The 17,318-nt window shown below is 38.7% G+C and overlaps 1 protein-coding gene across 2 annotated transcripts in view; it reads right to left on the minus strand.

Moving 5' to 3' along the window:
- Positions 1-10,599: 10,599 nt before the first annotated feature.
- The window catches only part of LOC124130103 (serine/threonine-protein phosphatase 6 regulatory ankyrin repeat subunit B-like), a 96,436-nt gene continuing 89,717 nt past the window's right edge, over positions 10,600-17,318 (minus strand). For both annotated transcript variants that reach the window (XM_048394920.1, XM_048394921.1), the window contains exons 8-9: positions 14,845-15,177; positions 10,600-14,162 (exon numbers count right to left, since the gene is read on the minus strand). In XM_048394920.1, coding sequence (XP_048250877.1) covers positions 11,002-14,162; positions 14,845-15,177 — 3,494 coding nt within the window. In that variant the 3' untranslated portion in view covers positions 10,600-11,001. The remainder of the gene's footprint in view (positions 14,163-14,844; positions 15,178-17,318) is intronic.

Below are 17,318 nucleotides of genomic sequence, written 5' to 3' on the forward strand. Positions count from 1 at the left end.
TCCAGGCTTTAACAGGAGAAATGCCACTAAGTCTACGTAGGGAACAATTAACCCTAAATTTCTGGGCCGCGTCTCAATCCAACCCCCTAATTCAAAGCCTAATAAACAAAAATATAAGCCCAAAAAACCAAGCCCTAGCTCGAAAACACCCTCTACTTACTCCAATATCCCAAAGAATAACCAATTACTTAAATGAACACCAAATAAACAATCTTAAACAAAACTGTAAAAAATCAAATATCTTCACCCCAAAACTTAAAACACCCAAAATACATACATGAAAATTGGCCAAATTGGTGTCACATTTACACAGACAGATCCTCAGATCCGATCTCCAAACACACAGGTTTCGGAGTCCACATCACACAACCAACTAAAGCCACACAATCCTACCGACTCCCAAACAATCAATCAATATTCACGGCCGAACTAATGGGCATGGCCTCAGCCCTTCATAATCAACAATCTAAAAAACAACAAAAAATCCTTATACTTACCGACTCGCTCAGTGGACTACAAGCCCTCCAAAATAAAAACACCAAAAACCGCCCTGAACTAATAAATCAGATACTAAAAAGCTTAAACGATTTAACTAAGGCAGGCAAACAAATAGTATTCATTTGGATCCCCGCCCACGTAGGAATATACGGCAATGAAAACGCCGATAAAGCAGCTAAACTATCCCTTAAAATCCCAGAAATAAGCTTAAACCTACCCATCTCCAAATCAGAAATTAAAAGTGTTAACAAACAAAAAATCACCAAAAAATGGCATAACCTATATCAAAACTCAAATAGCCAAATCAAAAAGGTTCTCAAAAAAAACCTAACCAAACCAAATATTCTACATCCGTACAAAAAAATCGACAGAGTAATTACTAAACTCCAAACAGGACATGCCAACCTAAATAACCACCTCAAAATAATAAGAAAACACGCAACAGGAACCTGCCCACATTGCAAACAACAAGAAACCCCAGAACACGCACTCATACACTGCACCCACTACCTAACACACCGAACTACACTACAAACCACCCTAAATCTAAATAAGGCTCTTACTCTAGAAGCAATCCTAAACCCACAAAATAAAATAGAAAAATTCAAAGCCTTAGGCGTATACTTACTTAATCAAAACAGGACTAATAAATCGCATTTAAAACCAACTACCCAAACCAGACCACATAATCAAACTAACAAACTTCCATACTCAGGTCCCTTAGTTCGTCCCCCAAACCCTCTTGGCATTTTTTCAAAATTTCAAAATTTCCAAAATTCTATATAAGCAACCACTAAAACACCCCTACTTGATTGCCAAACAACTTTTTCCCCTTTTCGGAAACACATTAAATGGCTTGGCCGGGCCCATGTGCGAAATACGCTGCAGTCGGAAAGCGCACGTAAAATCTCCAATATAAGTAGGTAAGTAACCCTCATTCAGTCTTGCTTGACAACGGTATAAGGATCTATACCGAAACGTCGCTTTTCACAGTATTAAAGAAGTTGTTATCCATCTGAGATAGTGAAACTCGCCTCGATCAGCAGGAGCGTCGTTCCATCCTCGTTGTACTCTGAAATGTTGTGCCATGGGTTGGTTTCTATTGTTTATTAGTTGTAAATTTGAGAAGAGATACTTTCTAAAAAGACAGTTTTCCAAAGATAAATTTTCTTTAAATTATTTGTACAGCTGCGCCAGTTTTTCAGATATTGATCTTCAAATATTTCTCCAACCTCTAAAGCCAGACATTGCTTAGAACATATAAACGGGTTATCAAAGCCAACAATCATTAAGTATTTTTTCACATTTCCCATTTTCCCATTGCGAGTGATATACCAGTATAGAATGTTTGTTAATTTGGGGATTGCAATTGTATGCCAAAATTGAGTATATATAATTTTATAATATGTTTTTTTACATTTTGTTATACGGTAGTTATCTTCCAAAATCACCCGGGGCCATGACATTTGGTGTCGAGTTACGAAGACCACCAGCTGCAGTTAACATAAATGCTATATCAATAAGATTTGTATTTTCAAATCTCCAAATTTGCTATTTATACATTAAAATCGAGGCAATCGTTGTCAAATGACAAAAACATACAATCAAGAGGCTTGTTCACGTTTCCTGCTTTCTTCAATAATGCAGCTTTTGTGGCATTTTCCACTAACATTTTTATTGCTATTGTGAATATTCTAACAGGTTTCTCTGTGATTATTTGAAAAAAATATAAAAGTAATACATCGAAAATGACATTGTTCATGTTTATATGGGCAAAGGACAGACGACGACTGGAGTAGTCCATTATTCTATAGGTAGGCTCAAAATATACCCCCGTTTTCTGTCGTCATAATGGGGGTGAACCCTTTAGCTGAGGGTGGAAGAGAATCAGCCCAATTACCAACCTTTAATAATGGCTGAAATAACCTTTTTTTCATACGCTGTAAGGGGGCACGGGTGGCCCAGTCGTCTAAAGCGCCGCGATTCGCTGTGCAGAGTTGCGTCCCTTGGACACGCCAGAAACCTATGATTGTGGGTACGAATCCTGGTTCGCCCCGGTCATGTTTCTAGGTTTGTCATCACCATACCCGTGCTCGTGGGTTTCACGGAAGTGGTAAAGGTCTGAGACCTGCATCACTTCGGGCTTTCCTCCCACATGACGCGCGGTGAAATAACTGGAATACTGTTAAAAGCGGAGTTAAACCCAACTCACTCATACGCTGTAAAATAAGGCCTGAATAATCAACCTGATATTATTTGTCATTTCTATGGATTTTGGAAAACCTATTATCGTCTATTAAGAAATATGGCATCTAAAAAGTCGAAGCCCTCAAGAAGGTACACCGTCAATTTTCATTTTTTTTAGACAAAAGAATTGAAAAGATCCGAAAGCAGTAAAAGATAAGGAGCGTATAAATTTGAAGATGTTTTTAGTTTATCACAATGATGTCCATGTCGAATTCATCTCGTTTCAAAGTGACAAGGAATTTTAAATCTTCTGAAAGCAATCATCACACGTTAATATAATAGTTGTTTTTTATACCACTTAAAAGAATAACTTCTTGTTCGAGAGCCATATAGCAAAGTACATTTCATTTAAATTTAATATCACACAGTGAATTCCTGGCTCCAAATGAACTGCAACAGCGTCACGTCATCATAATGTTTTAATTCTTGAAATCGTCAATATGGGGAATTAACGATTTTATGTGTTTAGCGGCATTTGTCTAGTTCGATAGCCAACTCTTGTTCAGTCTGGTGTATATTCCCACCCATAGCAGTGATAAATAATGCGCTGAATGAGACGAGTTGCTGTATAAATATATGTTCTGGACCACCACACAGCTCGGAGGATGACACATTCTTGATGACGTCATGGGGAATCCCATCTATAGCACATGGTGAAAATGTGGGTCATCGATAGCGTGCCCCTCCTTCATTTTGAATCTCGGTCGATTTAACAGAATGAATCGTGATTAGGGGTCGATATGAAGTATGTGAGTGAGTGAGTATGGTTTTACGCCGCTTTTAGCAATTTACAGGAATATCACGGCGAGGGACACCAGAAATGGGCTTCACACATTGTACCCATGTCGGGAATCGAACCCGGGTCTTCGGCGTGACGGGCGAACGTTTTAACCACAAGGCTACCCGACCGCCCCCTATGAAGTATGTATTGAGACAAATAATTATACTTTTAAAACAAACAACGAGAGTATACAATTTCAATATTTTAATATCCCCGTACATAAGAATAGCGTGGGCCGGGATCTATCCCACGCCAGCCTTGACAATACATGTATAGATCTAGAAGGATTGACTGTAGCATGAACCCGGGAATTAAACTTCTTTGGTCAATGTATCCATTTTATAAAATATTATTCATTATTGGAGAAGCTGTCTTTTGTTGAATACTCACTTGTTAGCCATTTACAGCTACATGTAGGTCATAGTCAACACACCCATTGAAAAATCTGACGATCATATGTAAACACGGAAACAGTTATTCTATTGTAGTCTCGCTGTACACACAGGTTGATATGGTAGTAGTCTACTAAACGTACATCTCCTGATTGTATGATCCTCATAGCTACTTTTATCTGAATATCTACACAGTCTCAGTTATAACAGAAAGCCAACCGACTGTAATTGTAAAAACACACATAGCTAGTAATAGCGTTGTACATTCAGCTGACTGTAAGGTTTGTGAAATATTTAGGTGGATATTCCAAGTATGTTGTACTAATCAACTAAAATACAGGTTGAATATCAATCAATAACTTTTTAAACACATGAGAAAAAATATAATATACATGTAGATAGGCGTTCGAATATACTTTTGTCATTGTTTAACTTTTAATATCGCTCTGGATAGATTGCTTCGTCAGCACACTCACTCTATACATAGGTTGTTGTGGAGTGGGCTGTTCTGGTCGTATCCTAGTTCTGGTCGCTACACACGTGATGTGAAATAGGTGAACGGATGCAAGCAATCTTTATAGATAGTAGCTAATTTCATCGTGTCTGCTTACGGCAACTAAATCAGTTATTTCTAATTGTACTCTTACAACTGTACCATAATTGCATGAGGAGGTGAACATTATGCATTAACCAAGTGAAAATCACTCTTTATTTTCTTTCGAAGCATTATTTTTTAACTGTTGTGTTTTTAGTAGATCCAGTTGGGGAAATTATTCCTGTCAACTATGAGAGCGAGACGATATTACCCCTGTCTATAACGTTAAATTATCGGAATTGTACGTATGTACATACATCATGTTGTGCTCCAAAGGTTCATTTTGATTCTCGGATGTACAGTTAAATTTACACGTTTATGAAATTTGAATTGAGCAGACAATAAATAAAATTATATCCTCGATTATGAACATGCCCTCGTCACATTGATGAAAATAACGTTTAGTGCGTTTCTAAACAACAAACAAATAAACAAACAAAAATATTGAAAAAAATATTGTTTCGGCGCAAATGTTTAATCGAAAAATAAATACGTAAGGAAAGGTGTAAGCTCCATGTATTGTAAAAAGGTTGACAATTTGTCCAGGAACAAATGTAGTAAAAGAAAGAACCTCAATGATAACAACCCTTCCCTACTGTGTTCCACTCAGAAACATAAATATATCAAAACGATCTAAGAACTTATATATTTAGAAAGAGTATTTTATCCATGTGTTGAGTGCTATTTCTTTGATTACAGGGCGCCAGGTGGAGTCCACTTGGATTGACGATGACTATTTCGACGAAACACACGAGCACGGATATGGTGTTAATTAACAAAATTAACAACTTAATGAGGGCGAATGTGGGATTCGAACCCACGACCATAATTTTATTGCACGCCTAAGCGACGCAACTCTGCAAGGGACGCGAATTGCGACACCTTATACGGCGGTATTTGAGACAGGATAAGATTATATATTTGTTTAGTATTTGTTGAACGACACACTCAGCAATATTCCAGCTATATAACGGCGGTCTGTAAATAATCGAATCTGGACCAGACAATTCAGTGATTGACATCAGGAGCAATTGGGATACGGTGACGTGCATCTACTAAATCAGCAAGTGAGTAGCCCCTCCCCTTTTTCAGGAGGCTGTGGGATGAATATTTATCAGAAGGCAGGTCAAACTTTTCCAACAAGCGTCTGATCATGAAGTCAATTCTTTCACACACCCGCAGAATCGACGTCGATCTCTTTTAAAGTCCCGTGCTACACACATGGCTCAGTATCGGATGTGCCACACACAACCCACACCCCTAGCAACGATGCAGGCCCTAACAAGAGATCGACGTTGAGTACACTAGTCTTCTCGTGCACATATTCACTGGGAATAGGTTAGATGCATTCCAGCTATGTGTTCCCAACTGTTTTCGTGCTGTTTGGCAAATTTGTTGAAAACTGACGACCATTATTTATTTGGTAGCGTTTCTTTTGCCCTCTAATTTATATTTGTATGAACGTTGATGTTTTGAATGAATGTGTTTAAGAGGTTGAACTTTAACCTAAGCAAGGAATGTTCAACAGTGTATTTTAATATTGTCTTGTTTATATATTAAGGTATATCTACCATTGTCTACCATTATGGAAAAGCACAAACTATGTATTTTGATATTTATTTCATTGCATTTAGTTTGCATAGTAATTTAAAAATTGTCTGTGCACTTGGTAATACTATTTTCTTAGAGCTTTAAGTATTAACATATTATGTACATATGATGCATAAGTATTTATTACTGCTCTTTCTTGTGCAGGACATATATCATAAGCAGTGACGATTTCAGTGTGTCACGTGTTGCACCCTTGTGCCACACATTGGGTATGTGTGCTTTGTATATCATTTTCTTATCTGAGATACACGTAGAAGTGCATCACATGTGTAGCTATTTTATCCAATATGTTTTATAAGCCGTTTCTCTCATATCATCTAATAGTATTTGGTTGTAAGCAATGTAAGAGCAATGCAATTTAATATGCATATATTGTATTATCTATTGTTAATTATTACAGGGTGTCAGTCTTGCTTATTCACAAGTAAACAGAAGCCGTCTTTGGTGTCATATTTGTGTATATATAATGGATAATGCACAGACAATTCGGATACATAATATTTAGTTAATGCATGTTAAGTTAAAATGGTTTAAAAATATTTTATTTCGACTAAAAATAGGGATCGGTAAACAATACTTTTTTAAAAATATCTCTCCCTATATATAATCATAAAAGTAGGTATGTTCCCTGATCTGATTGGTTAATAAGTGTTGTCGAATGAGCATAACATCACTGAATATTTGGGGTCTCATCACCGTGTATGTATACATTAATTAATGGAACTATTTTTGAAATAATCAACATGGAGGAACAGATGGAATTTTACCCTGACTTCCACATTGGAGATTTCAATGAAATATTGAGCGAATGGGACGTCGAGACATTTCTGAGATAATTCAAGAATTTGAAGGTAAATGAAGTTTACCTTTTTCCATTAATTACACAATCATAATCATAAATGATATTATTTTCATGGGTTTGGTCAAAGGGAAAAACAAAACAATATCAATTTTTAAGAGAGTAAAAAACATTTATTGCAACTCTATAATAGTTATAACTTTCACACACCCACCTAATTTTGTTATTATTATTGCTCACAACAGCTGTTGAAGCTGAAAACCGTTCTGAGATGGCCACTGAACTAGCGTTTCCGTAGAGCCCAAAGTTCAAGCGGCCAGTGACCGCTTCGCGTCCCTTGATGCAAAAGCAGTACAGGACATCGTGGATGGGAACCTCTCCAAATCTACTGGGCGTAATACCTCCCGGGTAGTTAAAATATTTCGACGTAAGCCATTGAAACATAAAAGAATACATAAACACATACCTAAAATTCCTACGCAGATTCGATCAACATCAGCGAGAGTTACCTCCCTTACACCAATGCCATGATAGCAATGTAAAGCGTGACAAATGTGTCATCGCAAAAATTGACAATAATATAACGAGATTGACCAAAATCTTAACGTAAATTAAATATTTTGTTTTATAAGATTTGAGATATGTTATGCTAAATGGATGTACGGAAATTTCATTTACGTAATAATAACAAATTACTCCCACTTACTGTCACATTTGTACCCTGAACAAGGCAATCTTTTCACTTCCAGAATGGCTTGGATTCCAAAGTTTTGATCCCAAGTTCTTCATGCTTCTTAACTGAATGAGAGACTGAGGTTCTTTTATGCCGAAGTCAGAAATGCTGAGGGAGATCTTTACTCAAAATCGAGTTTTGTTGGGTTGCGTGCTGCCATACATAGGCACATCCTGGGACCGCCATTTGAGCGCAGCACAAACATTATCCAAGACCGGGAATTTCACACTGCAAACAATATTTTTCTGTCCATGATAAAAAACTTAAGCGCGATGGCCTTGACCAGACAACACATCATGCTGCTATCCCCCAGAACTATTTAAAAAAATCGTGAAAGTCTGGATACGGAAACTCCTTCGGGCTTGCTTCGTAAAGTGTGGTTCGACCTTACACTCGGTTTCGCTCGTCGTGGTAAAGAAAACCAAAGGGAATTAACTGTATCTTCCTTTCGTGTATCCACTGATGAACAGGGGTTCTAGTTTATTGAAATGACACACTCCGAAGCCACTAAAAATCACGTCTCTCCTCAATCCCAACAATGGTGCTTTTTACCAGGCTCCCAAAGAGACGAGTCCACAACGACGACACCGAATGGAACACCACGAGGCCAGTTGGTGTAAATGTCATTGGCAACATGATGAAAGAAATTTCTACCAATGCTGGTCTCAAAGTGTATACAAACCATTGTCATCGGGCAACTGCCGTCACTTTGCTGTCAAACGCAGGTATTGAAAATCGCGAGATTTCCAAAATTACCGACCACAAAACCGATGAATCGTTGAAAGTCGTATTCCATTGACTCGAGCTCGGCTCAAAAACGACATTATTCGAACATTCTTCAGGGACAGCAGCAGCTCGCTAACGAACGTAATTTGGTACCTGTCCAAGATAGAAATATCCTGCCACTGTCCACTGCTCCCGTGAATGACTTCCAGGTTATTTCTTCTGCTAATTCCCATGGTCTCTTTCACATATGTAATTCCACTGTGACAGTAAACAACTTTTTCCATCCCAGCTAAGCTGCATGTCTAAAATCTGTTTGACGTCTCGTGTCACCACCTCAGTTTCAGGCGAGTTGACACTATCTTGTACAGGGGCCAAACAGTATGTACGTCTTTTCTAATTTTGATTATTTGTATTTTATAGAAACGCATTACTACAAATTACAAGTAAGCTGGGTTGAACATGTGACCACCCCTTTCGTAAAATGAACCATCATTATTGGAGTACCTCGAAACCATAAATCGGTTTCGCGGCACCCCATATCATGTATGTTTTCGAAGGTGAGCACGAGGAGACGTATTGCAAACGACAGTTTTGTTGTGTCATGCGCTCAGTAAATTAGTTCCTCCTAAATAGCGATTTTAATGAACGTTCATGTTACAATGTCGATAAATACATTATGTCGTTGTGTTCAAATCAAATTTCCGTACATCAATTCAGCATAACATCACACAAATCTTACAAAACGAAATATTTATCTCCTAAGTAACAGAAGAAAGCCAAGGTGTAAACATGATAATTACACACAATATACCTTGGTGGTCAGTTATTAACTGAAGCATAGTCAACAGTGCCCGATTTGATAGAATGATTGGATTATACGTAATATTAAATTTCTTTAGATAGATTATTCCATAATTTTGTAGAATTAGGTACAAAGGATTTTGCATAAGGTTCAGTCTTACATCTAATTGTTTGGAGGTCTGAGGTTTAACATTTACCCCTTTGGTAAAACTCATGGACACGGTCGGGTTAGGTGTTAAGGAAGAGGGAAATTACTAGGGCGAGACCTGGATATGTGTTTGGTGTTTTAGCCGTTTTATAAACCTTGAGAAAATCTGAAATAATTTCATGATTTCAGTACACTACCCATGAACCTTAGGAAACGGATGTAAAATATTTCTTGTGAAAAAATGATTTTTAAAAACCCATTGTAGTATATCAGCGCCTCTGTAGCATACGAAGTTTTTAACAAATACAAAGGTTTCGATCCCACTGACATATTTATGTTTCCAACACACTACCCATGAACCTTAGGAAACGGACCTAAAATAAGTCTGGTAAAAAAGGATTTTAAAAAACCAGTGTAGTATATCAGCGCCTCTGTAGGGGAGTGGTTCACTCACAAACGAAGTTTTTAACAAATACAAAGGTTTCGATCCCACTGACATATTAGTATCATTTGGCTTTGATTGTACATCTTTTCGCACATTTCCTTTGGTTAGCATATGTTATGTGGATAATGCAAAATAAATCTCAAAGGGACATTCCACAGAATATTCCTGGACAGAGGGATATTCTGTAGAAAGTCTCTGCCGAGAGAATGTTCTACAAAACGAAGGCCCCGTAACACTATATGATTAGGTCACTACAGGTTTATAAAATGATTGTACGTACATGTAGGCCAACTTTACCATGAGAAATGAGAGAGCAGTCTTTGTACTTGATAAACCAATAGGTAACATTATGGAAGTCGCAGCACACAATACACGCTCTGTGGTGAAACGTGTTTGTCAATAATAACTCCCCGAGGGTAACCGTATACCTCACTCAGACACATTTATACGAGGGCTGGTCAAAACGTTCTAAGTTTAACAAAACCAACAATTGTGAAAGTGTTTTAATTATATTTTTCAACATAATCTCACTGCTTTTCAATACATTTCTAAAATCAATTGGGACCTGTGAAGATCCGGGTTAGAATAGGTCTTCAACAACCAATGCTTGTCGTATGCGACTGTTCTTGTAAGAGGCGACTAAAGGGATCGGGTGGTCAAGCTCGCTGCTTTGGCTGATGCAGGTCATCGTATCCACTGGATTGTCTGGTCCAGACTCGATCGTTTACAGATCACCGTCATATGGCTGGAATATTGCTTTGTGCAGCGTAAAGCAACAAACAAACAAAAAACACAACATCACGACTTAATCACATGTGCAAGTCACATAGCAGAAATTTATTACCTACAAGCAGTGGATTGGTGTATTTCTATGCGCAGTCAACATCACATATTGACATGTGTATGCAGCTGACTCGGCCCAGACACAGAGTACAGAGTCCTCGGGTATTCGCATAATGACCTCACTAAGACTAATCATCATGTTTTGTGATACCGAAAAATTAATTAAATTTTACCTTACAGCCTTCTGATTTATTACAATTACGATTCAGTTGCGATCTTTTCTAAAAGATCGGCGAACCGGGTATTGCCACTCTCACTCCCACTCCTGTTGATGAATAGTAAGGTCTTGGCCTCGACGCGCCAAACTCTGACTCCTCTGACGTTATTCCTCGGGTTAACGCAAGTTCTTCAAGAGATATTTCGCCTGACATTTTAGCAATTTTCAAAGGGGTTCTGTCACTGTGGTCCTTAGCATTGAGGTCTTGGTGTTTGCTGAGGATTGCATGTAATATTGCTTCTTTTTTATCCCCTTGAAGATCATGAGAATATCCAGGTGTACCAAAAGATAATTGTGGTCTTTTCCTGAAATTCCCAAAATACCAAAATGTGTTGGTGATACAGCGTCTTCAGCGAGGTGCAATGCTGATTTTCCATTTCTATTTGTAATATTGACATCAGACCGTAAAACACTCAAAAGGGCTTTGACAGAACGATAATCGTTATTCTTTACACAAGTGTGAAGAGGCGTGTTACCGTCTTCGTCTTGAGCATTGACGTCAGCTCCAGCGGCAATCAGTTGTTTGGCGTTGCTTTGTCCCTCGTTTATGGGTTTATTTATACACAAATAATTTTTTTTTTCACGTACAAGATGCAGCGCTGTTTCACCCAATCCGTTTTTTGTAGTAACATCTGCCCCAGCTGTGAGTAGTGGTGAGATATCCCATCCTGTCATTGCAGCCATCATCAGAGGCGTGTTACCATCTTCGTCTTGAACATTGATGTCAGCTCCAGCAGCAATCAGTTCTGTGACGCTCTTGTGTGAGGCTGAGTCTCCAAACAGGGGATGTTGGTGTTTACTTACAAGATGCAGTGCTGTTTTACCCAATTTATTTTTTGACGTAACATCTGCCCCAGCTTTGAGTAGTGGTGAGATACGTCTATCCCATCCTGTCATTGCAGCCATCATCAGAGGCGTGTTACCATCTTTGTCTTGAACATTGACGTCAGCTCCAGCATCAATCAGTTGTTCTATGACGCTCTTGTATGTGACTGCGGCTACATTCAGGCAATATCGGTGTTCACTTACAAGATGCAGCGCTGTTTTACCCAATTCATTTTGTGAAGTAACATCTGCCCCAGCTTTGAGTAGTGGTGAGATATCCCGTCCTGTCTTTACAGCCATTATCAGAGGCGTGTTACCATCTTTGTCTTGAACATTGACGTCAGCTCCAGCATCAATCAGTTGTTCTGTGACGCTCTTGTTTATGTCTGCGGCTCCATACAGGTCATGTTGGTGTTCACTTACAAGATGCAGCGCTGTTTTACCCAATCCATTTTGTGAAGTAACATCTGCCCCAGCTGTGAGTAGTGGTGAGATATCCCGTCCTGTCTTTACAGCCGTCATCAGAGGCGTGTTACCTTCTATGTCTTGAGCATTGACGTCAGCTCCAGCAGCAATCAGTTGTTCGGTGTTGCGTTGTCTCTCATTTATGGGTGCATGTTCATACCTGTGATGACTTGCAAGATGTAGCGCTGTTTCACCCAAACTATTTTGTGAATTAACATTTGCCCCAGCTGTGAGAAGTGGTGAGATATTCCATCCTTTCTTTAGAGCCTTCATTAGAGGCGTGTTACCATCTTTGTCTTGAACATTGACGTCAGCTCCAGCGGCTATCAGCTGTTCGGTGTTGCTTTGTCTCTCATTTATGGGTGCATGTTCATACCTGTCATCACTTACAAGATGCAGCGCTGTTTCACCCAATCTATTTTGTGAATTAACATTTGCCCCAGCTGTGAGAAGTGGTGAGATATCCCATCCTGTCTTTACAGCCTTCATCAGAGGCGTGTTACCATCTTTGTCTTGAACACTGACGTCAGCTCCAGCGACAATCAGTTGTTCGGTGTTGCTTTGTCTCTCATTTATGGGTGCATGTTCATACCTGTGATCACTTACAAGATGCAGCGCTGTTTCACCCAATCTATTTTGTGAATTAACATTTGCTCCAGTTGTGAGAAGTGGTGAGATATTCCATCCTTTCTTTACAGCCATCATCAGAGGCGTGTTACCTTCTTTGTCTTGAACATTGACGTCAGCTCCAGCGGCAATCAGTTGTTCAGTGTTGCTTTGTCTCTCGTTTATTGGTGCATCGACGTCAGCTCCTGCTTCGAGTAGAGCTTCAACATTGACTGCAATCTCCCACCCCCTGTCTGCAGCTGTACCACCTTGTGTATTGCTGGTGCACACTTCAGATCCGGCCTCCAGTGATGTTTTTACCATCATCCGACTGTTGTGTTTAACAGCTATCATCAGCGGTGTGTCACCATGTATATTTTGAGCATTGACATCAGCGCCAGCTTTGAGCAGGGGTGAGATGTTTTTGTTCTGCTCAACTGCCAACATCAGAGGTGTATTGCCTTGCTTATCTGTAACATTCACATCTCTGCTGCATTCAATAATCTTCACTACTGCATCATGTTCAGAGGTAGTATTCTCGATGTTTGTATTTCTAGTAACTGTATGAATGGGTGTGTCCATTTCCTTGTTCTTGGTATTTGCATTTGCCCCAGCATTCAATAGAATGAAAGCAGCTTGTATGAAGTAAGAGTTGAGTGCACTCTGAAGTGGTGTGTTACCTTCACTGTCTGGTATGTCCAACACTGAAGATGGTGCTTTACTAGCTCTATTATCATCAGGTTTACATGTATCTCCAGATAATTGTGTGACAGGCTCTACTCTCAGTTGTTTCTTCAGTCTGTATGCATCAGGGACTTCAACAGTTTTCTGGTTAGGCTTATTCAACCCATATACACCATGCAACGGAGTTTGGCCACTTTTATGGACAACATTCGCGTCCGCGCCTTCAGTCAGTAATGCCACTATAACATCAAACCTCTGTGATGAAGCCGCCACTTGTAGTGGTGTGAGATTTTGTCTGTTGAGGGCGTTGACATCCGCTCCTTGTTTGACCAAGAAATGTATAAGGGAAGATATCTCTATCTTTTGATTGGCTGTAGGATTGCTCTCTTTCGCTCCAAACTTTCTTGCAAAGAGTTCAACCATCTCCAGGTTATTCTCTGTGACAGCAAGATGTAGTGATGTGCATCCATCATTGTTAACCACATCAATGCTGGCTCCTCCTTCTACGAGCAGTCGAGACACAGACGCACCCGTTTCCCCTGACAGTACTGCATAATGAAGAGGAGTGTTTCCTTGACAATCTTGATCATTTACAACGCAGCCTGATTTTAGACTGAAAATTACAGCAGCCCTATTTCCTATCCTGGATGCTTGGTGGAGCATGCTGCGACCAGTTTCATCCTTCCTGTGAATGTCAGATGTATATTCTGTCATCCAATGTGCTGCTTCGTTTTCATCTTCAAACTCTGAAACAAAATAGCAATATCAAAATAGGTAATTGAAATCGAACTTTATAAACACATCAATGGTAACAATGCAGACATACATGTTTGATTCAGCTAAGTTGATTATTCCATTATTGTTTTGTCAGTCTCTCTCATTCGATTTGCGTTTGAAATGTTGCAAGTCAGAAAGAACCTTATTAGCTACCAATACACAACAACCAAGCTTCATTTGTTTTTTCAAAGCTAAAGAAATGTTCAAGGATCTTTTTAACAGTGCATGTTTATACATAATGCAAAAAAAATATTGTCTAAAAGTTGTTTGTTTTATTGAAAAATAACTCATATACTTCCCTTGCTCCTGTTCTAAACCTAAATTTAATATAAATAAATGTACACGTTAGGATATATTTGCTACCATGCAGTATGTAGAAAGCACTTTTCTTGCATCAAACAATTCGACATAAGTATGGTAAGAATGGTAAGCTAAACTACATATAGCATTTAACATAGTGATGCTTATATCAGTCTAAAATGCACCGTTAAATGCCATAATGCCAATAATATAGTTCGTGAATATAGTATTATGACCGTATTACGACTTTCACGTGCAAACTGAGCATTTGCTTTGAATACCATGAGCATGATGAGTATCTCATGAAATGAAAGGTGATATTATCAAATTACAATGCTACTGTGTATTTACCGAAAATATCCACATCCAGAGGTGTGAGTGGAAGAGATGCACTGATGCTGACTTCCATCCGGGTGCCTTTTGGCAGTTTAGCAATGATGTCTTCAGACAGGATCTTAGTGATGACTTCTCTCAGCCAAACTGGTCCGAGTTTTGTGCCCGGCTCCACTGCCACCCTGATGATGACAGATCCCAGACTGGTGGACTCCACTCTGGTGTTGTGTGGTTTGAGGGAGATGTTAATGTTGTTGATGTTGTTGTCGATGTGCCTCTTGATTTCCACACACACTTCGTAGTCTGTGTCAGGCGTCTTTATGGTCAACTCGTAGCCCTGAATCGATGGGCCTGAAACAAGAATTTACAAAACCAACCTCATTGAAATCAGATCTTAGTTCTCCTTCCGCTTAACAAAGATCTGAGGACATCCCATTACGGGTCACGTCAGACTGACCTTACGCGAACTTTGACCGGCCAATGGAATGACCAATCAGAAGGAAGCTTCTCGTGCTTTACGTCACTAATTTCAAATTGGCGACTACGTTTCGAAACATATTTTGACAAATTCTCGATTACAAATTTGAAACCTAAACAAAAGAACGTTCTGGAATGGCTAATAGATGGTCTAGATTGTAAGGATTCAGTCGTTAAACCCGTAACTATCGTTTGGAATACCCCGTTTTAAAGTTTTCGAAATTACATGATTAGAAATCACATTCTGACTGTCACTTTCATAATCTGGTAAGCGACGCTCTGATTGGTCGGATGAAAGGTCGTTCTGACGTGACCACTTATGGGAATCCTTTAGATCTTTGTTTATCGGTAGCGAGAACTAAGGTCTGATTTTAATGAGATTGTTACAAAACATCATATTTATTGTATATTTTATACACCTGCTAAAATAATTTTTGACATAGTTTATAATGGCCAACTTCGCCCAAAACGGCACTTGAAGGTGTTTGTTTTCCCAGTTTCAAAATTCTTTTAAAGAATAAAATTTGTAATCTTTCTATAGATCCCCTGTATGTATGTCCCCAAATTTCACAACCATGATATAGAATATGGCATTTAGGTTAAAAAGTGTCCATCAGATTATTAAAGGCGTCTTGTCCTTCCACCTCATTCATTTGTTGTGGAAAAGGCAGCAAGAAGTTTTAGCCTTTAATGCTAAGATATATGAACCATCAGCTGTTGGGAATTTAGAAAGGGGATACCAAGACATCTGATACTGTGCAGGCTTCCGTCAGATTATCGTGATATTCCGTCGATTCATGAGGATGTGCTCAGTAACATTAGTAAAACATTGAACAAGGATGGTGCGGTAAATGTTTAGTCATAATCTATAAAACCATAAGGCAACAATGATGTGCCATCGTCTAATATATATCTTTTGTTGTCTAATCGAGTCCGAGCAACTTTCTTCACCTTCATTGTATAAAGAGTATTGTGAATAGATCGTATTGATGAAAAGTGGCCCAGAACGGTTTTCTATTGAACAGACACTCTTTCATCATTTCACCGGTCTCTGATGTCATTAGTCCTGGATATTTGTATCGCTGTATACTGTACAGTGGGGGGTAATAGCATAATTTGGACACACAAATAAGTAATGAATGGTATTTTTCTAACAGGTGCCACACATGCGGGATAGGTCATTTGACATGAATCAGTTTTATGTGAATTTAAATCACTACAAGCTGATTTGAGTCATGAAAGGATATGACTTCGATTCTGGGAAAATGGAAATGCTAAAACATCTCCCAACATTAACCATGCTATTACAGAATCTGTTCACTTGTTATTGTAAGTAAAATATTTTTAAACGATTACATCCATCTAATGATTGTTTGTATGTGTGATATGCCAGTAGAGGTATATGTGTACAAGCATGTGCATACGCGTAAAAAAATTATGTATGTTTGGCTAGGTACCAGTATATGAATGAGTTGTTTTGTGTGACTTGTATATTAGCATCATCATAGTTTCAACAGACAGTTCAAATGTTAAATGTTTTTGGAGGGAGAATTGCATATTAAAACTGTCATTATTTTATAACTGATGCGTAGAACTATTTACGTATCTGACAAGATACATTTCCTTGGTCCACAGAAACATGTTACCAGTAAACTAACTTGATAAGTAGCATAGCAGTCAGTGTGGTTGGAAACTTACTAAGCCGTCACTACTCAATTAAGTAATTAACAGACAATTGCAAGTGATAATACCCACCCGACACTAATTGCCCTGTTAATCCCTAATCCACCATGAGTTGACATTGAGTTCATCTTGCTGATGAGCTGTTGTGAGCGTAACGAGATGATAAACATCAAAGGTGGGGCAGGCTTTGATCATGTGTTCTGTAGAAGAGATTATGTCACTTGTTTAATGTTTATTTAGGATTAGCTACATCCCTTGATGCTACCAAGACCATACTTGAGATTATCAGACAGTTTGTCTGGATACGACCTGTTGTCTCAACTGTACTTATT

Source organism: Haliotis rufescens, unplaced genomic scaffold (genome assembly GCF_023055435.1).
Source record: "Haliotis rufescens isolate VD_foot unplaced genomic scaffold, xgHalRufe1.0.p SCAF_133, whole genome shotgun sequence".
NCBI lineage: Eukaryota > Metazoa > Mollusca > Gastropoda > Lepetellida > Haliotidae > Haliotis > Haliotis rufescens.